Genomic DNA, 24,653 nt, shown 5'->3' on the forward strand with positions numbered 1-24,653 from the left:
AGTCTTCTATTTTGAGCATAGGGATTTCTTTTTTAATTGTCAGTCATACTGTGTGTACAGTTTTGTTTTATGTGCATCATAAACATTTTCATGTTTTAATAGATTATAAGAACATCAGCTTATTGATATTTAAAGGGATAATTAAGTTGTTCTATGGTTGAAAATCCAAATAAATGTGAGAAAAACAGATTAGTCACCCGTTTACCCTCCTCACCTCCTCTCCTTGTTTTTTTTCAGTCCAGTGTTACTGTCTTTCTCCAATGTCTTGTCTTTCTGTCATTCCTTTTCTTGCTTTCTCCCCTCTTTCTACTCTATAGCCCATGATTGATTTTTAGTAATTCAGTGGCCATAGGCAAAAAAAGGGAAAACTACCTTCAGTAGGGCAAAACCATTATTTTAAAGCAAATGTTTTGCTGACAATAATAATAAATACTGATAATAACTAATTCTGTGGAGAGCTTTTGGTTTTCTGAGCACTGTTGTATATATATGATATTGTACATATCCAAGAGGACTGCTTTTCTTTAAAATATGAGTATGAGAATTACAAAGTTAATAAAAGTTCCAGAGGATATCAACAGGCAAACACCTGTGATTCTTTTGTTTTCTTCAGGCCAAGACCAAACTTATCATAGGTTATAAGGGAAAAGTTAGAAAATACAAATTATATATACATATTCTTAATTTCTAAGCTGAAAGTAATTGTTAATGCATTGGCTGGTATTTTTATTCCCCATAGCATTTCTTCACCTTCAAAGCATGATACTATTTAGCATTGTATATCTATTTAACTATTTGTGTCTTCCACCTTATTCTTTGCTTGATCCATGTTGCTTAGATATTTCATTTTTCCATTTTTGGAAAAAATCTCATATAATAAGACTACATTTATTCTTCAGACTTTAGAATATATATATATATGTATGTGTATATATATATATATATATATATATATATATTTACCATGAAGCTTTGGTAGCAGGTCCCTTCTACATATTAAATATCCTCCCAAAACTGTAAAAGGAGGTAACAGAAATGGAACATCCAGATAGGTGCCTGTGTCTACATGAAGAAATGCTGTCTTTTGGGGAATATAGAAGCACAGCTGGGTTTTCAGAGCTCACTGCAGAGCACTTTAATCTTTCAGAGACCGATGTCTTCCCATATAAAGTAGTATTTCTAGTTCTGCTTACTTCATTATTCATCAGGTATGTATTGAGTTACGGGTTAATTTCTGTGCTAGACTCCGATGGATTCAAATAAATAAGTTATGTGAAAAATACAAGGAATTGTATAAGCAACTGTACAAGCAATCCTAAACTTTCGGACATTGCTTCTTACTATTTGACCTTAGGCAAGTCTGTGACCTCATTTATAAAGTGAGGGTAATTAGAGGATTAGTTGCTGTGGCATGTAAAGTGCGTGAGGCAGAGCAGATAGGGAATACATGTGTTAGTTCTCTGCCTCTTTGTCTGCTCTGCCACCCCTGAGCTAATTCTCTAATTTTGGTCAACACAGAGAAAAAGTGACATTAAGAGAGAGTCAGGTTCTGATCCACTGACAAGTAACTGATGCCTTAAAATAAAGTTCTCTTCAAAAGTTCGAACTTCATCCTTTAGTCCTGGGTCATGGGTTATGCCCTCTTCCCAGAATTTGTTCCACACCTTTTGATACAGCCATAATTATTTTCTGTGAGAATTTCACTATATTTCTCTTAGTTTAAAAACCTCTGGAAGGATGGAACTATGCATTGCATCTTTGTACGCTGTTGAATATGATGCCCATTATAGTAACAATAAGAAAACTTTAAAATTTATATGGATAAAGAGTCCTGTAGGTTTTTATTAATTGTTCGTCACTTGATAAATGACCCTCAGCAAACTCCTTCTCCCAGTGTATGTTTATTTAAGACTAAACTAATCCTGTGTTGAAATATGATTACTCTTTGGATATGCTCTGATTATGCATTGCCTTCCTGTCTTTCATAAAATGCTTTCACTTTTGTGCCCTTCAGTAAGTTGCTAAAGGGAGCAGACACCTCTGGACAGCCTCGGTATGATAAATGATCATGTCATGCTATCACTTAGAAAAGTGCTGCAAAATACTGAGGAGCTGGCTTTGTTTCCCGTGCAGGGTTGGTGTCTAAGCTCTAGGGCGGGGGCCTGCTGCACTGGCAGTGCTCCTGCTGCAATTAATGATGGCCACTGATGAACCTGTATGTGACCAGCATGCGCCAATCTTTATTGGAAACGTCTAGCCCAACTGTCCTGACTACATCTAAAGACAGCCATTTGTCATCCCCGTGACTGCCTGTCATCATCTGCCTGGGAAAATCTATAATTTTGGGCTTGTTCCTGACTAAACTGTGGAGTGAATAAATTTATCTTTTGAGTTACTTTGTCAGGATCAATATTGAGCAGAGGTTGAATAAATTAGAAACTGGAAATACATGACAGGCCATAGTGGTTTATTTGTTTGTATCTTATAAGTCAAGTATTTAGTTTTTATAAAAGGCAAGCACGTCAGATTTTTGATTTCCACTGTTCATTCTAAGATGCTTTACCTCATGATAAATGGGCATCAGAAAACCAATGAAGTAAATCACTGACTGATGTATCTGACTGTGAGATGAACTTTTAAGATCATTTTATTGATTTAGCAAACTTTGCAGACATAAAAACTGAAGGTAAAGATTAAACTTTTTTTCAAGTTGTTATACATTTTTGCAGCCATGATATTTATTTGATTTAATAATATCAGCAGTATATATAATGTTGGCCTATTACTAGTTCATGGCTCTTCAAGTTACTTGCAGAAATCCAGGTTTTATTATAAATGGTTATTCAGTAATTTAATATTTTTAATACATTGTTGCATTCTTTTTAAAATATTTATTTAGTTGGGTGTGCCAGGTCTTAGTTGAGTCATGAGGAATTTTTAGTTGTGGCATGCAGACTCTTAGTTGTACTATATGTGGCATCTATTTCCCTGATCAGGTATTGAACCCAGACCCCCTGCATCTGGAGCATGGAGTCCTAGCCACTGGACTGCCAGGAAGTCTCCATTGCCGCATTCTTATTTAAAGGAGTTACAGGGAAAAAAAATGCAAATAAATATTAGTCAAAAGTAAATATTTAAACTAGAGCCCTATGAGTTAAAGAAGGGAGTTTCTAAAGTATGGAGTATTATTTGGCTTAAAATGTCCCTTTCTCCTCCTCAGTGATTGATTCTGCCACCATTTTTATTAGAGAGAACTGGGTCACCTAGCATCAAGTTTTCTCAGTTGTCTGCCTTTGGTCTCACACTTCCTCTTCCATTCCTTTTTCCAGTTTTTATCAGCAAAGGAAAAGTCCCACCTCTTTTCCCAAATGAATCAGTTCTCTCATCCCTTCCTCTCTCCACAGGCCTCCTACTCTTGGAATCATCTTTCTCTTTGATTTCTAGTCTCTCCACCTCCTCTGGGCTTTATCCTATCTCTTACACACCATCACTACACTTCCTTAAAGAGTAGTCCAGACCAGTTCTTTTCAAACTTTCATGTCCTTATGAGTCATGTAGGGATCTTGTTTAAATTGCAGGTCCTGGTTTAGTAGTGTCTGGGAGCAGAAGTTGAGATTCTGCCTTTCTGATGCTGCTGGTTCTAGGACCACACTGGGAGTTATAAGGGTCTTGGTCACTGCTTTTGCTTCCTCAATCACTGGGCACTCTTGCAACCTGGTGCATTTGATCAGGCACCACTAACATTACTACTGAGCCATACATTGACAATTTTGTACTTTCTTTGTCTCAGTTCTTGGGAGCAACTTACCCTACTTGACCACATCCTTTATGGCTTTTCTTGCAGGCTCCCTGGGTCCTACTCTTACCTGCCCCAGGGCCTTTGCACATGTTATTCTCTTTACTTGGTAAACCATTCTGTTGTTTCAGAGTTCAGCTCAGCACTGCCTTCCTAAGGGAAGCCTTCACTCAGCTCCCTAAGGTAGTTCCCCTAGTTATAGGCTTTCAGAGTGACATACTGCTCCTTTATAGCACTTGCCTGGGGTGCAATTTTACTTATGTTTTTGGATAATTATGTGCTTAATGTTCCTCTTCCTCTCAATGCTGAGAGCTCTTTGAGTTCAGGGACTGGATCTGTTTTTTTTTTTTAATCACTATTGTCTTCCCCTTTGTCTAGCAAGTGCTGTCACATGGTAGGTGTTCTGAATGAATGAAAAAGAAGAAATAGTGAATGACTGCATGAAATGAATGGATCTCAGGTTAGAAGCAGAACAAGAGTTTTAAGCAAGAGATTACATGGAACTGTTTTGAAAATTCTGCTGATTAGAAGTGCTGCAGTCAGAGAGAGAATGGAAAGACAGGATTTATCTTCTATTTTGTTTTTTCCTCTACTCCTCTTCCACCCTTACCTCTTCTCCCTCACCCTGAGTCTCTGCCATGGACTTTGGACTAGGGAATAGGAGAGATGATGGCAGGGCTAGAAGATCTTGGGGGAAGGAGTCCGTGGCAGCTGTGGGTGAGAGGGAAGGAAATGAAATCCCAAACAGCAGGGAGGACAGAAGCCATTTGCCTAGCTTCCTCCAGGTCCTTATGCAACCATCCTAAGGGACCATTATTTTTTTCACTTTTTAATTTCATGTATTTTCTGTAGATGCATTTGAGGAACCTACAGTGTCCAAATAAAGGCAGCTGGTTTGAGTGCTAAAAGCCATCGGTAATTATAGTGGTTCTGTTAGAATTCTCTAATGATGTACACTTCTTTTTCCCCATGGCACAAAGCTGTCTGTTGTTGAAGACTCTTAGGATGGATGTCAGTGACTTTATGTATGGCACATTGAGCTTTCTCTCCCATGGCACAGGGCTTGATGTCAGCAGCTTTGGGGCAACTTCGATCAATGAGTATAAAGAATGGAAAAATTAAAGCCAAAAAATGGAGACGCTGATCCCAGGAATATATAAAGAGAACTAAGTTAATATTCTGATGCTACCCTTCCTGCCCTTTGACTAAGCCTTCAGAGGATGATTTAAAATGACCATAAAAGCGCATTTCAAATGACTCCTGGGCAAGTCTGTATTCAGACATCCAAGAAGCTGTGTCTAAGTGTTTTTAATTATGTGTATCTTCTTGCTAAGTCACTTCAGTCATGTCTAACTCTGTGGGACCCCAAAGAACTTGATATTTCATCCTCACACTGTGGATATCTTTTCTCTATGGGAAGGAAAAGCAACTTTTGGTGTATCTCAGCCTCTGGAACTTACTAAATGATTTGCATTCCTTCCTCAGATGGTTGAATATTTTAAATTGTTCTTGTATTCATTCATTTTATAAACACGTAGTAGGTGTCTACTATGTGCCAGGCACTGGCCTGAGCTCTCGGGCATCCTGAAATCGACAAAAAGTCCTTGCTCTTAAAGGCGTTTCGATATTTGGGGGAATTCATTTGTAGTAGAATAATATTTATTTTAGTAATTATCTACTGCTGACAGTAGTTATGACAAACCTAGACAGCATATTAAAAAGCAGAGACATCACTTTACCAACAAAGGTCCATATAGTCAAAGCTGTGGTTTTTTCAGTAGTCATGTACGGATGTGAGAGTTGGACTATAAAGAAGCCTAAGCACTGAAGAACTGATGCTTTCGAATTGTGGTGCCAGAGAAGACTCTTGAGAGTCCCTTTGACAGCAAAGCGATCAAACCAGTCAATCTTAAAGGAAATCAACCCTGAATATTCATTGGAAGGACTGATGCTGAAGATGAAGCTCCAACACTTTGGCCACCTGATGTGAAGAGCTGACTCGTTAGAAGAGACCTTAATGCTGGGAAAAATTGAGGGCAGGAGGAGAAAGGGGTAACAGAGGATGAGATGGTTGGATGGCATCACTAATGCAATGGACATGAGTCTGAGCAGACTCTGGGAGATAGTGAAGGACAGGGAATCCTCGTGTGCTGCAGTACATGGGGTTGCAAAGAGTTGGACACAACATAGCGAGTAAACAACAACTGCAATGGCTATGAGATGAGCAAGGTAATAGTACTAAATTTGGAAACAAGACCAGGAGTAACTGTTTTAGAGTCAGCGGATAGCTGTCTGAAAGGGCTTTTTTTTTTTTTTTTTTTTTTTTGTAAGTGCTTTTGAAACAAGAGTTCTATTTATGGGGGAAAGAAGCCTATTCTTCCTCCTATGGTCTTATGTAAAGAAATTATATCACAGCTACCTCATTGCCAAACCAGAAACTATGAGGTCTTGGCAGTGGTTCAGCTCACAAGTGACTGGTTCCAGGAAGTCTTCCCTAGCCCTAGGCTAAGTTAGTGATACCATAATACTTATGAAAACAGAACCACATTGTAGTCTGATCACTTGTTGACTTTTTTTAATTCCCTGGGACTGTACTCTTTCTTCTTCTGATCTACATGGAGTAGTATAATGCCTGGCAAACATGTAGATGCCCAATACATGTTTGAATGAATGAGTAATTGAATGAATGTGATATGATATGGCATAATATGACCAGAATATAGCTAGTGCAAATTAGAATAAATTAAAAGATACAGGTGTTTCCCTTGGAGGAGCAGCAAGGAGAGAGTTCAGGTCTAGTTACAGTTACTAGAAACTCGTTCAATGGGAGATCAGAGTTAAGAGGCAAGAAATCTAGTGTCTTGTTCAGTCACTCAGTTGTGTCCGCTCCTTGCTACCCCATGGACTGCAGCACTCTAGGGTTCCCTATCCTTCACCATTTCCCAGAGTTTGCTCAAACTCATGTCCATTGAATTGATCATGCCATCCAACCATCTCATCCTCAGTCATCGGTTTTTCCTCCTGCCTTCAGTCTTTCCTAGCATCAGGGTCTTATCTAATGAATCAGCTCTTCACATTAGGTGGCCAAAGTGTTGGAACTTCTGCTTCAGCATTAGTCCTTCTAATGAATATTCAGGGTTGATTTCCTTTAGGATTGATTGGTTTGATCTCCTTGTAGCCCAAGGGGCTCTCAAGAGTCTTCTCCAACAGTTTGAAAAGCAGCATTTCTTTGGCACTCAGCCTTCTTTATGGTCCAACTTTCACATCTGTACATGACTACTGGGAATACCATAGCTTTGACTATACGGACCTTTGACAGCAAAGTATCTAGAGGGAAACATTTGATAGAAAAATAACATAGAGTGGAAAAAGCATATACTTCCTTCTCAGAGAAACATCTGTCTGTTGGTGAGGGATGGAGATCTTGGGGTATGGAAGAGAAAATCAGGTAAGAGCAGAATTATGCAAATAAATACATTACAAAGTAAAGCTTCATAAACTAGTTTTAGAACAAACTTAGAATAGTTTTAAAAGTAAGTTTATAGCTATAGTAAAGTAAGTATTTTCAATCACAATGTCATGTAAATATTGAAAACTTTTTTCTTTACCTTACCTTCACGTGCAGAAGTTGATTGTCAGCTGCTATGAGCTGATTAAGATTCTCCAGTATTTCTAAGTCTCTTATGTCATCAATATTATTATTGCTGATATTCAATATAGAGAGGGATTTCTGTAAGAAAAGGAACTAATTTAGGATTAATAAATAATCTACTTAAATGCTATACATAGAAACCAGAAATCGTAATGTGTGAAAAATTTTAAATTGATCAATTCAGGCTATTTTCCTCTTTAGACAAGAAAATAAAAATCATTGGAAGTTTTGTTTTTATGCCATATTTTTTTCTGGTGAAACTTTTAGGACTATAGTAATTGTAATGTAACTTACTATTTTTGTCTAAAGTTCCTTCATAAGTCCAATTTTTCTCTTCCAAGATATGAGAGAAATTTATAGATAGAAGCCAACAAGGAAGGAAAGAGAGAAAAAAGATGTCCCAATAAGCAAATAACACATTGTAGAAAAAAATGCTTATTTTAGTTTAAGCAAATTACCCTTTTGTGTTAAATATCACTAATATTAGGGAGAAATAGTTTTCATCTTTGTTTTTCTAAATAGGAAACATGATCAAGAATTGAAAGAATATCTTGTTTGTATTTTTATCTGTATCTCTCCATATAGTTTTCTCTCGGTAATTTGTATGTTCAGGAGCCAGGTAAAATAATAATTATCTAATTAAAAAGAACTTCAAAATCAGCTGTTAATGAGGACATGAGTATATAATAGAGCAACACTAAGTCAGAGGCATCTAAATTCTATGGCCCAGGATTCTCTACCAAGATGGAGACAACTCACTCAGGTATCCCACCTTTAGAGAAGATACTTCCTGATACTTTTCAGCACTTGAAGTATAGCTTTAAAAGTATGCCTTACATATAGGATTTCAGAATCTGCCTGAATCTATGACAAAATGAGGAAGCAAAAATGTTTTCGGTGGCGATTTGTAATAGAACTAGCCATCCCCACAGTGGCGTGAGTCTACTTGGTTCAGCTGAGGTTGAGCTGAAACATAGTTGTTTCAATAGGAGAGTAGGGAGGATAGGATAGAAATCAGGTCACTCCTTTCTTTTCCAATTTAAAGCACTACCCAGGACTTCCCTGGTGGTCCAGTGGTTAAGACTCCATGCTCCCATTGTAGGGGAAAGTGAAAGGGTTAGTCGTTCAGTTGTATCCAACTCTTTGCGACCCCATGGACTGTAGCCCGGCAGGCTCCTCCTTCCATGGAATTTTCCAGGCAAGAGTACTGGAGTTGGTAGCCATTCCCTTCTCCAGGGGATCTTCACCACCCAGGGATTGAACCCGGGTCTCCTGCATTGCAGGCAGATTCTTCACTGTCTGAGTCACCAAGGAAGCCCCAACGTAGGGGCCCTGGGGTTCAATCCCTGGACAGGGAATTAGATTTCCCTCGCCGTAACTAAGATCCCACGTGCTGCAACTAAGACTCAGTGCAGCCAAATAAATTATGTAGGAAAAATTAGTTTTAGCCCTCAAATTCTCAACTGACCATATAAACATGCACAGTATGTACAACGTCCAGATAAACCTTCACCACCTTCCTTTTTTTTCATTATAATCATTGATCACTGTAGTCTTTGTCAGAATACTCAAATGCAGCCTTACTGCCAGAGAATGAAGGGTTCTTGGATCAAACACAAGCTTTTCTCCAAGGGGAAGCCTCTGACTCTCAACATGAAGCTCTCTTAGTCCTTCTAGTCCTTCTAAGCCTTCTATGACAGCAATGTAATTGCCTCCCAGATATCTGCAAAATATAAAACAAAATTTTAAGTAGGCATTCTGAGACATCACAGTCTATATGTATGATGAAAACATAACAAAGTCACTGAACTATTTGAAAATTACACAGCTGACCAATGAATATTGGGTGTGTGTATGGGGTCTGGTTAGGGACGCTGACCTTCATGCAGTGAAATTTGCATATCACTTAGAGTGGGCACTCTTTATCCCTGATTACTTCATATTACTTCATAGTAATATTTCATATTACTTAATAGTTGCATGGACCATGCAACTGGACCATGGACCATGCAGCTCTATAGTGTTTTCTACTGAAAAACCTCAGTAGTCAAAGGTCATCTGTACATGCAGAATGTTCTGTTTGTATTGAATCAGTGAAAGGTTTGTTTATTTGATTCTTACAATTAATTAATTCTAAGAAATGTTCATTTTTAAAATGAGAGAACTGGAATAGTCCTCTCTATCAGTGCTCCTCTTGTGTTAGAGTGCATAAGAATCATCTGGGTTATAGGTTTAAAAATGAAGATTTCTGAGCCTAACTGCCAGAGATTCTGATTTGGTTACCTAGGTTGGAACCCAGCAATCTGCATTTTTTAAGTTGATATATAGTTGATTTACAGGATTGTGTTAGTTTGAGGTGTACAGCAAAGTGATCCAATTATATATATATATATATTTTTCAGATTGTTTTTCCATTATGGGTTATTACAAGATATTGAATATAGTTCCCTGTGTTATATAGTAAATCCTTTTTGCATATCTGTTTTATACAGCAATATGAAGTTTTAATAAGCATCTCCCACCTCACTTTTTCCCCCCATTCTGAGACCTTGGCCTGCTTTTTGGAAAGCAGTGATAGTTCTTCAAATCTGGGGAAACTGGATCCACTGGGCCCCATTGTTTAATTAAAATCATAGGCAGTAATGCCTTTTGCAGTCAAATCTACATCAACATTATCAGTTCTATGACCTTGCCCTTTTGAGATGTGTGATTCTGAAAGGCACAGAACTCATTTGGGTTCCATGGACACTGTTTTCACCATTTGAGCCTAAATAAGCGTGTTTTAGATATCCCTATAAGCCCTTGAGACAACTCACCCACCTGCAAAAGAAGCATACCAGGGCTTACAGAACACAAGTTATCAAGTATTACATATATAATAGTAATAATGCAGAGAAATAAAAATGAGGCAGATAAAGGATGTGCTTGCATGCAAAGATATTACTGCAATGATGACAATTGCATTACTGAGAAATAAAAGCACTTACAGTTTTTCCAGTTTCTTTAATGACCTGAGGTTCTCTATACATGAAATACAATTGTTTTGTAGGTATAAGTGGGTCAGATTTGTGGCATAATTCAGGTTAGTGATTTGACTAATGCGGTTATCATACAAATATAAAACACTAAGATTTTTACAAAGAGAGAGGTCTTCCTGAAAGGAGAACAAAAACAGATCATACTTAATTTCTTCTGAAAACTTAGAGGGTCATTTTCAAGAAAGCTTTTCACTCAATCATTCTACACATTTCATTAAGGTTAATATAAAAGAACAGAATTCCCCCATTCTTAGCACAGTCAAAATAAGACCGGAATGATTACAATATTAGTTCTAGGCTTTAGTATTCTGTAACCTTATCAATAAAATTGTGTTTGCTAAGAAAGGTTTTCCCAGTGCAAGCAGTTTTTCTTGGAAACAGTTAGACTCCTCTGAAGCATCTAAACTTGCTTCAACATTATGAATCAGGGCTTAATCTTTCTGTAGGACTGGAAATAAACTGTGTGGTTTGTGATACTGAAAAACCACTGGAACTCATCTAGATATTCAAGAACAATGGATTAATAAGCTATAATAATGCTATTGAAGGGAATACCATTAAATATCCTTTATTTTCTTTAGTAATATCTTGTAGATCTCATTAAAAAATGAAAACAGTACATTCAATATGATGCATTATTGTAAAACTATATGTCTAGTATGTATAGCATGTATAGGGGGCTTCCCTGGTGGCTCAGGTGGTAGAGAATTTGCTGGGGTAACGCGACAGACCTGGGTTCAATCCCTGGGTCAGGAAAAATCCCCTGAAGAAGGGAATGGCTGCCCACACCAGTATTCTTGTCTGGAGAATCCCATGGACAGAGGAGCCTGGTGGACTACAGTCCATGGGGTCACAAAGAGTTGGACATGACTGAGTGACTAACACTTATGTCTAGAAAAAAAGGGAGAAAGGACATCACCCTTGGTTTTCTCTATGTGAAAGAATGACAAGTCAATTTCTTTCTTTTTATATGTCTTTATATAAATGAACACTACTTACTTTTGAAGGTGAGAAAATAATTAAAGATATTTTAAAGAGTATCTATCATTTTTTGTGTTGTGGTAGAGTTAGAGTAAGTAGGCAAGATGTAGGAGTGAAATTCTGCTCAAAAATATCCCAGCTTTCATTAAGATCTTTTAAAATACAGCCACATCTTGGGAACTAGTTGGATATACCAATTTCTAAACTTTACATTGCTAATTGTATAAAAATAGGAAATAATTTCAGAGTTCTTACAATTGCATCTATATTTTTATCTGAAAAATTTATATGAGTTATTTTCTTCAGGTATTGTAGAGTGTTTTCTTCTTTTCGGGGTTTAAGATTGCTGTTCTTGGCGATGAGATCCAAAGTCAGTCGAACCATGACTTCTCTATAAATCAAACAAACTCTTGGCAATAGCTCTCTTCTAATACCATGTTAAGAAGTGGTTTAAGTATTGTTTTATGCCCAACTTTCTAAAAAGCAAAGAAAAAAAGGAGTATTATGTACACAGCAATTTAGGCAAATTACCTTGACTTTTTAATATACAAAACTATTGATAAAGTAGTTCACAAACGGTTTTAGGGTTATGTTTTTTCTAAGTTTATAGTTTTAATTATTTTCATAAAAAGATATAAAACACCAAAATTAAATTAAATTACAGTGCACATTCAGTTTTACTTTTAAATCTTTTATTCTCCCTAGTTTTTACTTGTTATTGTGGGTGGATCATTTTTCTCTCTTTGAGTTGAAAAAGACCTCAGTATCATTTAGTGTTCTCCCATGAAGAAATTAAGGGCCAGAGATTTGTCTCAAACCAATCAAGTTAGTGACAGTTGAAAATGAGACCAGGCCTCCTGGCTCTTTTTTTCATAGTACCTTAGTGATCATATTTATTTGTCTCCAAAATCAGAACACGTGGTGTGAAAACCTTGAGTATATTCATAGGACAGTGGTAAAAATACTTCTAGATAAGACCAAAATATGCAAAGCAAAACTTTAATATATTTAGAAGAAAATATAGGTCTTTCTCTTAAAATTAGGATATGGAAGGAGTTAACTTATATGCTACAAGTTTTAAGTTATATGCTTAAAACTTAAGCATATATGTAGTTATATGCTACAAGTTAACTTATATGCTACATGTTTTAAGCCTAAAACACGAACAAAAAATTGCTTGATACATTTTACTACATTAAAAAAATATAGCTTCTGCTTAATAATATCTCTCCACCTTGATTAGTCTTGGTTCCTAACACTTTTTTTCTTTTATTTTCCAGTTTTTTTATTGTGGTAAAATACAGTTTATCATCTTTACCATTTTATAAGTGTACAGTTCAGTTTTACTAAATATATTTATAATGTACAGCCATTGCCATAGTCTATCTCTAGTATTCTTTTCAGTTTGTAAAACTGAAGTTCTATTCCTGTTAAACGATAACTCCCTATACTCTCCTGTCTTCCATGGCCCAGGCAACCACTGTTCTACTGTGTCTCTATGATTTTGATAATTTTCTAAGAACCTCATATAAGTGGAATAATATTTTATTTTTGTGACTGACATTTTCACTTAGCATAATGTCCTCAACATCACTGACTTAATGGACATGAGTTTGGGTAAACTCCGGGAGTTGGTGATGGACAGGGAGGCCTGGCGTGCTGCAGTTCATGGGGTCTCAAAGAGACGCGACTGAACTGAACTGAACTGAACTGAATGTCCTCACGGTTCATCCTTGTTGTAACGTAAGTCAGAACTTCCTTCTTTTTTACTATTGAATAATATTCCATTGTATGTGTATACTAGATCTTGCTTACCATTCACCCATCTATAGACATTTGAGTTGATTCTGTGTTTTAACTATTGTGAATAATGCTGCTGTGAACATGGGTGTACAAAAATCTCTTTGAGATTCTGTTTTTAATTCTTTTTGGTATATGTATGTAAGCAGAATTGCTGGATCATATGGTAATTCTACTTTTGATTTTTTGAGTAACTGCTATTGTTTTCCACAGTAGTTTTACCATTTTACATTACAACCAACTGCACAAGAGTTCCAGTAACTCACATTCTTGCTAACACTTGCTATTATCTGTATTTTTTATAGTATCCATCCTAATGGGCGTGAGGTAGTATCTCATTGTAGTTTCAATACTCATTTCCTTAATTAGTGATGTTGAGCTTCTTTTTATGTGCTTATTGGCCATTCGCCTATCTTCTTGGAGAAATGTATTCAAGTCCTTTGCCCATTTTTAATCAGGTTGTTTTCTTATTGAGTTGTAGAACCCTATCAGATGTATGATTTACAAACAGTTTCATGTTCTTTGCCCATTTGAGATTTAAGAGTTCTCTACATATTCTGGATATCAATTCCTTATCAGATATATCACTTGTAAGTATTTTCTCCCATTCTCTGTATTGTCTTTTTACTCTGTTGATAGCACAAATTTTAAATATTTTCATGAAATATAATTTGCCTACTTTTTATCCTGTTGCCTGTTTTGTTGATGTCATTTCTAAGAAATCATTGACAAATGCAATATTGTGGAGCTTTTGCTCTTTGTTTTCTTCTAAGAGTTTTATAGTTTCAGGTCTTACATTAAGGTCTTTGATCTGTTTTGAGTTAATCTTTGATTTGATGTTAAATAAGGGTCTAACATCATTCTTTGCATGTGGATATACAACTTTCCCAGCTTCATTTGTTGAAAAGACTGTCCTTTCCCCATTGAATGATCTTGACACCCTTGTAAAAAATCATTTGACTGTATATGTGAGGATTTAATTCTATCTTTCTGTTTTATTCCATTGATTTATGTCTGTCTTTATTCCAGTACCATGCTGTTTTGATTGCTATAACTTTGCAGTAATCAGGAAGTGCAAGTCCTCTAGCTTTGTTCTTCTTCAGAATTGTTTTGGATATATGGACCTCTTGAGTTTCTTATGAATTTTAGGATGCATTTTTCTATTTATTTAAAAAAAAAAAACCAACCCATCATTGGGATTTAGATAAGGCTTGCAGTGAGTCTGTAGATTGCTTTGGGTATTTTTGACATCTTAACAATGTTAAGTCTTCCAGGCCATGAAGAAGGGATATGTTTTCATTTATTTCTGTCTCTTATTTTCCAGCAGTGTTGTATAGTTTTCAGTGTATAAATCTTTCACCTTTTTGGTTAATTCCTAAATGTTTTATTCTTTTTGATGCTTCTGTAAATGGATTTTTAAAAAAAATTTCCTTTTCAGGTTGTTCATTGTTTGTGTATAGACATGCAACTGATATTTGTTGACTTTTTATCCTGCTACTTTGCTGAATTCATTTGTTAGTTCTAACATTTGTGTGTGCATATATATAATCGTTAGCATTTCTATGGTTTAGATCCTATTACCTGCAAACAGAGATAATTTTTACTTCATCTTTTCCATTTTGGATGCCTTTTCTTTCTTTTTCCTGCCAAATGTTTCTGTTCACTTTGGGTTTCTCATATGTGGCTTTTATTATGTCTAGGTAGTTTCCTTCTATTACTAGTTAGTTGAGTATTTTTATTGTGAAAATTTAGGTTGTTGAATTTTGTCAAATGTTTTTTCTGCATTATCCGTTTTTTCTTTCATTCTGTTAATATAAAATATTATGTAAATCAGTTTTTATATGTTGACCATCCTTGTATTCTAGGGATATATCCCACTTATTCATGGTGTATAATCTTTTTAATATGCTGCTGAATTTGGTTTGGTAGTGTTTTGTTGAGCGTTTTAGCATGAGTGTGTGTAAGGGATTTTGGTCTGTAATTTTCTTTTTTTTTAATTTCAGGCTTTTGCATATTCTTAATTTTTTCTTTAACTTTTTATTTGGTTTGGGGTATAGTTGATTTAACTAACAATGTTGTGATAGTTCCAGGTGAATAGCAAAGGGATTCAGTCATACATATACATGTGTAATTTTCTTTTGTTGCAGTGTCTTTGACTTTGGTATCACAGTAATGCTGGCCTCACAGAATGAGTAAGAATGTGTTCCCTTCTCCTCAAAGTTTTGGAAAACTTGAAGAAGGTTTGGTGTTTTTCTTAAAATGGTTGGTTGAGTCCACCGGTGGAGCCATTAGGGTCAGGGCTTTTCTTTGTTGGGAGATTTTTGATTACTGATTCAATTTCCTCCCTAGTTACATGTCTATTCAGATTTTCTATTTCTTTATGATTTAGTGTTGGTAGGTTTTATGTTTCTAGGATTTTTTTCTATTTAGGTTATCCAGTTTTTGACATACAGTTGTTTATAGTATTCTCACAATACTTTTCATTTCTGTAGATTGATAGTAATGTCCCCACTTTCATTTCTCATTTTAGTTCTTTGTGTCTTTTTTTTTTTTTTCTTAGTCCATCTAGCTAAAAGTTTGTCAATTTTGTTGATCTTTTCAAAGACCTAGCTTTTGGTTTCATTGGTTTTCTCTATATTATATTATCTATTTCATTTATCTGTGCTCTAATCTTCATCATTTTCTTCTTTCTACTAGCCTTTTCAGTTTTTTAGTTCAGTTGCTCAGTTGTGTCCAACTCTTTGCGACCCCATGAACCGCAGCACGGCAGGCCTCCCTGTCCCTCACCAACTCCCGGAGTCCATCCAAACCCATGTCCATTGAATCGGTGATGCCATCCAACCATCTCATCCTCTGTCGTCCCCTTCTCATCCTGCCCTCAATCTTTCCCAGTATCAGGGTCTTTTCAAATGAATCAGCTCTTCACATCAGGTGGCCAAAGTATTGGAGTTTCAGCTTCAACATCAGTCCTTCCAGTGAACGCCCAGGACTGATCTGCTTTAGGATGGACTGGTTGGATCTCCTTGCAGTCCAAGGGACTCTCAAGAGTCTTCTCCAACACCACAGTTCAAAAGCATCAATTCTTCAGCACTCAGCTTTCTTTATAGTCCCACTCTCACATCCATACATGACTACTGGAAAAACCATAGCCTTGACTAGACGGACCTTTGTTGACAAAGTAATGTCTCTGCTTTTTAATATGCTGTCTAGGTTGGTCATAACTTTCCTTCCAAGGAGCAAGCGTCTTTTAATTTCATGGCTGCAATCACCATCTGCAGTGATTTTGGAGCCCCCAAAAATAAAGTCAGCCACTGTTTCCACTGTTTCCCCATCTATTTGCCATGAAGTGATGGGACCGGATGCCATGATCTTAGTTTTCTGAGTGTTGAGCTTTAAGCCAACTTTTTCACTCTCCTCTTTCACTTTCATCAAGAGGCTCTTTAGTTCTTCTTCACTTTCTGCCATAAGGATGGTGTCATCGGTATATCTAAGGTTATTGATATTTCTCCCTGCAATTTTGATCCCAGCTTGTGCTTCATCCAGCCCAGCATTTCTCATGATGTACTCTGCATATAAGTTAAATAAGCAGGGTGACAATATACAGCCTTGACGTACTCCATTTCCTATTTGGAAGCAGTCTGTTGTTCCATGTCCAGCTCTAACTATTGCTTCCTGACCTGCATATAGGTTTCTTAAGAGGCAGGTGGGGTGGTCTGGTATTCCCATCTCTTTCAGAATTTTCCACAGTTTATTGTGATCCACACAGTCCAAGGCTTTGGCATAGTCAATAAAGCAGAAAGAGATGATTTTCTGGAACTCTCTTGCTTTTTCGATGATCCAGCGGATATTGGCAATTTGATCTCTGGTTCCTCTGCCTTTTCTAAAACCAGCTTGAACATCTGGAAGTTCACGGTTCATAGAATATTGAAGTCTACAATTAGTACTGTAGGATTATTTATCTCTTTAGTTGTCAGTTTTTACTTCATATATTTTGATGGCTTCTCATTAGGTGCATAAATGTTTGTCTCTGTCATCTTGTTAGCCTTAGTTATTTTTCTAGTTCCTTTAGTTGTAAAGTTAGCCTGTTGATTTGAGATCTTTCTTTTTTTTCTCCTGTCAGCATTTATAGCTATAAATTTCCCTCTTAGTATGAATTTTACTTTGTCCCATGAGTTTTGGTATGTTGTGTTTTTCATTTTCACTCATCTCTAAGTATTTTCTAATTTCTCTTGTGATTTCCTTTTTGATTCATAATGTGTGTTGCTTGTTAATTTTCCAATTTTCTTTTTGTTACTGATTTTTAACTTCATACTATTATGGTTAGAGAATATACTTTGTTTGACATCTATCTTTTAGAATCTATCAGAATTTAATTTGTGGACTAACATATGGTTTATCCTGTAAAATGTCCCATGTGCATTTCAGAAAAATGTGTGTGCTGTTGTTGGGTGGAACATTCTGTATACGTCTGTTAGACCCAGATCTTTTATGATGTTAAAACCTCTATTTCCTTACTTCTGTCTGGTTGTTTTATCTATTACTGAAAGCAGAATATTGAAGTCTACAATTAGTACTGTGGGATTATCTGTTTATCTCTTCAGTTGTCAGTTTTTACTTCATATATTTTGATGGCTTCTCATTAGGTGCATAAATGTTTGTCTCTGTCATCTTGTTATTTATTTGCCTTATGCTATGCTTTATATGCCTTATGCTTTATATGCCTATTTGCTATATGCCTTATAGCTTTTTGCCCCTTGTTTTCTGCTTTCCTGTCTTATTTTTTTTGTTGAGTTGATTTTTTTGTAATAAAACTAAATTCCTTTTTCATTTTCTTTTGTGTTTATTCCAGAGCTGTTTTCTTTATGATTACCATGGGGATCACATTTACCATCCTAAAGTTATATCACTCTAATTTGAATATGTGCCAGCTTAACTTTAATAAAGGGGCTCCCCCAGTGGCTCAGAGGTAAAGAGTCTGCCTGCAATGCAGGAGACACTGGAGACATGGGCTCAATCCCTAGGCCGGGGAGATCCCCTGGAGGAGGAAGTGGCAACCCATCCCAGTTTTCTTGCCTGAAAGATCTCATGAACAGAGGAGCCTGGTGGGCTACTGTCCATGGAGTCACAAAGAGTGGGACACAACTGAGCAGCTAAGTACAACTTAAATCGTGTGTAAAACTGTTCCTTTTCTCTTCCTACCTCTTTTGGTTGTTGATATCACAAAATTACCTCTTTATACACTGTGTACCTAAAAACATAAACCAACAATTCTTTTAAATACATTAGTCACTTAAATTATATAATAAAATATGGAGTTGAAAACTAAAGTTACAATAATACTAGATTTTAGACTCATGTTTTAAAATACATTAGTCTCTTAAGTCACATGGAACAATTACTAACCACGGTTACAAAAATTCCACCTTTTATAATTGTCCATGTATTTACCTTTATTGAGATCTTTGTTTCTTCATATGGCTTCAAATTACTATCTTCAAATTACTAACTAATGTTCTTTCACTTTACCTTGCTGGACTCCCTTGAGCATTATTGCAGGGCAGGTCTAGTGCAGCTGAGCTCCCTCAGCTTTCGTTTACCTGGAAACGTATTTTTGCCTGATTTTTGTAATACAGTTTTGTCAATACTGGATTCTTTGTTGGCAGGTTTTTTTTGTTTTTTTTTGTTTTTTTTTAGCACTTTGAATATATCCCGCCACTGTTTTCTAACCTGAACATTTCTGATGAATAATGTGTGGATAATCTTATTGGGGGTTCCTTGTATGTAATGAGTTATTTCTTGCTGCATTTAAGCTTTAAGATTTGTCTTTTGAAAGTTTGATTATAATGTGTCTCAGTGTGGGTCTCTTGAGTATATCTTACTTGGAGTTCAGTGAGCTTTCATGTTTCAATTCATGTTTTTCATCAAGTTAGGAAAGGTTTCAGCCATTATTTCTTCAAACATTCTCTCTGTTTAATCCTCCTTCTCTCCCCTTCCATCTTTCTTTCTTCCCACTCTCCTTTCTGGGACTCCCACAAAGCATATATTGGTCTGTGTGATGCTGTCTCACAAGTCCCTTAGACTCTGTTCACTTTTCTCAATATTTTTCTTTTTCTATTCCTAGACTTGATAATTTTCATGGTCCTCTTTTCAAGTTCATTGGCTGATTCTTCTGCCTGTTAAAATCAGCCTTTGAAACCCACAAGTGAATTTTTTATTTCAGTTATTGTACTTTTAAGCTCCAGGATTCCTTTATAGGCTTTCTACCTTTCATTGATATCTCCATTTTGTTCATGTATCATTTTCTTGACTGTCTCTACCTCTTTAGTTTTTTGAGCATCTTTAAGACAGTTGTTTCAAAGTCTTTGTCTAGTATATCTGCCATCAGGTCTCTTTCAGGGACAATTTCTGATTATTTCTGAATAGACCATACTTTCCTGTTTCTTGTATGCCTTTGTTTGTTGTTGAAAACTGGACATTTTAATCTAATAATATTGTAGCTCTGAAAATCAGATTCTCCTCCTTCTCTAGAATTTACTGTTGTTATTGTTTTGGTTATTGTTTTTGGCTTTTTGATTGTTACAGACTATTTCTGTGCTGGGGATTGGCCTGAGGTGTAAACTTAGGTCTTCTCAGGTGTTTCCTGAGTTTGAAACCTTTCTCTTGGCATTTACAGGTAAGTTTCTAGTTTTCCCTTTATGTGCAGCTGCTTTTGAATGCCCTAGTGTTTTAGTGTCTTGTTCCCAAAAAGGAAAAAAGAGAAAAATAAAGGAAAGTTAGTGGAAAGGGAGGCAGTAGCCTTTTAAATCCCCCTGAAAGTCATTTCAGCCAGAGGGAGTGGGGTTTGCAAGAGTGGGGAGAGGCGCCACCTCTTTGTCTGCATCTCTGTAACCAGAAGCAGCAGTCAGCGATAAGAGGGCAGATCCTCAGTATTTGGTGGATAGTGTGCTTTCTGCCCACGTGGTGCCTGTAAGCTGTGTGCAAGATGCTACAGAAACCCCTGCCCAGCTTCCTGCACAGGGTTGGGTGTGGGGGATGGCTAACTATTGTAGAGGTAAGATCTGAAATTGACTGAAATGAACCACATTTTATGCAGTTCATCATCTAATTCTTCCTTGGAAGTTGTTAAGTCTACAGCAGACTCCAGCATTCTAAAATAGTTACACTGGACATGTTCTACCCAGGTAGCTGCTGTTTAGGCTCCCTATTCTGCTGCAGTTCCAGAATCCTTGCCTCCTTAACTCTTTCACATACATGTAAAAAAAAAAATCAACTTACCATGTTGCGTAAAAAATCTTCTCAGAATTTTATTAGGAATTGCATTGAATTTAGAAATAATTAGTGAAGCACTAACACCTGGGCTTCTTAGGTGGCTCAGTGGTAAAGAATTTACTTGCCAATGTAAGGACACACAGGAGATGCAGGTTTGATTCCTGGATCAGGAAGATCCCCTGGAGGAGGAAATGGCAAGCCTCTCCAGTGTTCTTGCCTGGAGAAGCCCATGGACAGAGGAGCCTGGTGGGCTACAGTCCACAGGGTCTCAAAGAGTCAGACACAACTGAGCAGGCACACATGCACACATCTCTCTGAGTTATCTTTTCCATTACTATGGTATATGTCTCCATTTTAGAAGTGTTTCTTTAAATGACTTTCAATAGTTTTATAATTTTCTTCTAATTTAGGCCATGCATAAGGTTTTTTATTTGAATCATTTTTAGGAATCAAATATTTTTGTTTATATTACAAATGTCATTCTTTTAGGAATTATGTTCTCTGTACCTAATGTGTTGAAATGCACTGTTTTAAAAATATTTAAAGTATTTTTAAAATATGATTTCTTCGGCCCATATCTTAAAATTTTAGAAACGTTTCTAGAAACTTCAAATATATTTTTTACACTGAAAACTATGGTAAAAATGCATATCGTAAAGAGGTTATATAACCCAAGGTTTTTCCCTTACAGCTGAGGCAGGAGACTGCTATACAGGCGACCATGCAGGAGCAGCCCTATACTGTGAAGGAAGTGATGTCCTTTGAGAGTGACTGACTAATGGGAGACAGGAGCCATGAATGACTTCTCCCTTCCTCCCCCCATGGACTTTTAGGAGACATATCGGTTTCAAAAGGTCCCTTTGAAAACATGTGGTGTTCTTCTGGGTTACACACACTCTTAATTTGCTCTCCTTCCATCTCTTAGTCCTTTCCTGCCTCTCTCCTGCTTCCCTGAGATTACAACTCCTGCAAAAGGGTTATCACATGAGTTTTTCCTTCAGGTTCTGTTTTCTAACCTGGGCTAAAACATAAAGTTTGGATCATCTGAATCTTCATGAATGACCATGCTATAAATGGACTTTGTATCTACATTCCAGTGCGCAAGTTGGTGTTTGTATAGAAATTAATTTCCTCAGAGAACTAGAAAAGGAAAGAGGCTAACGTCATATATAAGTGAAGTTCGTAGTAAACCAGAGGAAGGCCAATGGACCTCATCAATAAGCCATAGGTAAGCTTCCTAAGGGTTTGAATATGGAAAGGGAGAGAATTGAATCAACCAGTAACACAATAATAGAGACTGTTGACTCTAAAAAATGTGCATTGTAGTGATCAGATCTGCAAGAGAGGATTTGGTTTCATCAAAATACCACCATTGATCTCCTGAATAGAATATCCACCTTTATTGGTTCTACAGTTTGTTTTAGAGAAATTATAAGCTTCAGGAGTTTAAACTGAACCTGGTTTGGATTTGAATACACTTTAGAACAATATAATAAAAATAGTTATGTCAACATTTGTGAGATGTCCCTGATTTTCTTTCAAAAGAGTTTCATTATTTTCTAAAATATGGAAACTGCTTTTTCATAATTTATCCCTGCTATATATCTCTGTTATCTCAGGCATCCACTTGCTAGGATGTCTCTATCTCTCCAGCTTACTAGTGGGGATAGCTTAAAGTGAAAGTGAAGTTGCTCAGTTGTGTCCTACTCTTTGTGACCACATGGACTGTATGTAGCCTACCAGGCTCCTCCGTCCATGGGATTTTCCAGGCAAGAGTACTGGAGTGGGTTGCCATTTTCTTCTCCAGGGGATCTTCCTGACCCAGGGATCGAACCCTGGTCTCCTGCATTGTAGGTAAATGCTTTTGCCATCTGAGCCACCAGGGAAGTTAGCTTAGACCTGCTCATTTATAAGTATTTGGGGAATCCACTTTAGTAGCCCCCTTGACTTTTATCGTTTCGGGCTCCAGCAGGCTAGGCCAGTTGCAGGGGATCTTTCTGAATTCGATTTGTATATTTCCCTTAGGTAGCTCCAAACTCAGAAGCTGTAGACTGCCAGCTATGAGGCTTTCCCTTTTTCAAATCCACTGATCCTGCTCCCTCAGCTTCGCGGCTACCCCTCCACCCGTGTCTCCCTGTCCTAGAGCTGTTTCCCAACCTTGCCTGATTCTAGCCCTCCGTTTAGAATGCAGACTTTCAGACTTTTTTCTGGAAATTCTAGATATCTGGAGAAAAGGCTTAGGAACCCGCATTTTAGCAAATGCTCCAGGAAAGTCTCACAGGCAGGCAAGTTTGAGAAACATGGCTCTAGGGCCTCCTCGGTTCCCACACTTCGCCCGAGAAGGCATCTCACCGTTCGTGGGACGCGCCAGGTCGGTAACTCAGGTTTGGTAAATATCGCGGGTACCAGCCTCCTCGGCAGCCCTGGTGCAGTTGCTGAGCAACCAGACAGACGCTCCTGGTCGGCGCTGCTCACGGGAAATGTCGCGCGGTCTCCGGAAGCGCGCTCCTCTGTGGCCTTGCGCCGACCTCCCTCCTCTGTGACATAGCAGCCGGGGGTTGATGGGTATCCCATGTCGGTTAGCCGGTTAGCGGGATGAGGCCGTAAAGCATCGGTCACATTACTGTTTTCGTGGGCCAGAACAGTTTTTGGCAGGTCACCATTTCCCCCTACTGGATTCTCCTTGCCATCAGCTTTGAACGTTTCAGTGCTGTTACCACGTTTCCCCAATAATAGGGCAGGAAAAGAATTGTCTGAAAGTGTAGCCCATACTTCACCTTCCCTCTGATAAAATCCAAACTCTTCAGGTTGACTGTCCAGTCCGTTTATAATGACCAGTTTCACTGCTTGCCTCTTGCCCTCTCAAGTATTTATAGTTTGGCATTTGGCCCTGTATGCCCTGTTCTAAAAAAAAGGTTTATCCCTTCCTCCTTAATTCTTATTTTGCCTTTTGAGATTCAAGGAATCAGCTTGGAATTAGGGATGTGGTAACTTCTTTAATATAGCCACAAACACACTACAATATGTTTGTTACCCATATCTCCAGTAAGATAGTAAATTCTTTGGGGGTAAAGATTATGTCTTTTACCTTGCTATTCCCAGGACCTGGCAAAATGCCTTGTACCTTAGCAATCACCCCCAAGTATTTAGAAAATACATAACATACAAATGAAGGAGAAGAACAATAGAACAAGAAACTGACATTGACAGTGGAAAGACTGGGGCTCATTCAGTCGCTCAGTAGTTCAGTCGCTCAGTAGTGTCCGACTCTTTGCAACCCCACGGACTGCAGCAAGCCCGGTTTTCCTGTCCATCACCAACTCCTGGAGCTTGCTCAAACTCATGTCCATCAGGTCGGTGATGCCATCCAACCATCTCACCCTCTGTCGTTCCCTCCTCCTCCTGCCTTCAATCTTTCCCAGCATCAGGGTCTTTTCCAGTGAATCAGTTCTCATCAGGTGGCCAAAGCATTGGAGTTTCGGCTTCTGCATCAGTCCTTCCAATGAATATTCAGAACTGATTTCCTTGAGGATTAACTGGTTTGATCTTGCAGTCATGGGACTCTCAAGAGTCTTCAACACCACAGTTCAAAAGCATTAATTCTTTGGTGCTCAGCTTTCTTTATAGTCCAACTCTCACATCCATACATGACTACTGGAAAAACTATAGCTTTGACTAGACGGACGTTTGTTGGCAAAGTAATGTCTCTGCTTTGCTCACGCGACTCCGCATCACGGGCAGTTTCCTGGAAAGGGAGCTCATTAGGGATTTGATAAAGTGAGCAATTTGCATTAAGGGACTCTAAGAGCTGGAAAACTGTAATAGCTCTGATCTCTAGGGTCGGGGTACAGTGGAAAAGTCATTGCTGTTCCTTGAACAAAGAATTGTCAGAGTAGAAGATTGTTAGAATTACCAGGTGGCTTGGAGCCCATGTGGACAGTCCAACTTACCATTTTGCAGATAAGGAAATTCTCAGACCTAGAGAGAGGAAAGAAATATGCTAAAGGTGTTATCTGAGGTGGCAGAGAGAGAATTTAGCCTTGAGCTCCTAATTTCAAGCAAAGGTTTCCCCTCATGTTTCACTGACTGTCTCAATAAGAGTAGCCTAGAAAGAAGG

General features: G+C 37.6%; 1 protein-coding gene across 2 annotated transcripts in view; it reads right to left on the bottom strand.

The window, feature by feature from the left end:
• PPP1R42 (protein phosphatase 1 regulatory subunit 42) overlaps positions 1 to 23,017 on the bottom strand; it is a 40,777-nt gene extending 17,760 nt beyond the window's left edge. For both annotated transcript variants that reach the window (XM_043483601.1, XM_043483600.1), the window contains exons 1-5: positions 22,889 to 23,017; positions 11,723 to 11,943; positions 10,436 to 10,602; positions 9,033 to 9,171; positions 7,410 to 7,526 (exon numbers count right to left, since the gene is read on the bottom strand). In XM_043483601.1, coding sequence (XP_043339536.1) covers positions 7,410 to 7,526; positions 9,033 to 9,171; positions 10,436 to 10,602; positions 11,723 to 11,851 — 552 coding nt within the window. In that variant the 5' untranslated portion in view covers positions 11,852 to 11,943; positions 22,889 to 23,017. The remainder of the gene's footprint in view (positions 1 to 7,409; positions 7,527 to 9,032; positions 9,172 to 10,435; positions 10,603 to 11,722; positions 11,944 to 22,888) is intronic.
• Between the last annotated feature and the right edge of the window lie 1,636 nt (positions 23,018 to 24,653).

This window comes from Cervus canadensis, chromosome 12 (assembly GCF_019320065.1).
Source record: "Cervus canadensis isolate Bull #8, Minnesota chromosome 12, ASM1932006v1, whole genome shotgun sequence".
In the NCBI taxonomy this organism is placed as follows: domain Eukaryota; kingdom Metazoa; phylum Chordata; class Mammalia; order Artiodactyla; family Cervidae; genus Cervus; species Cervus canadensis.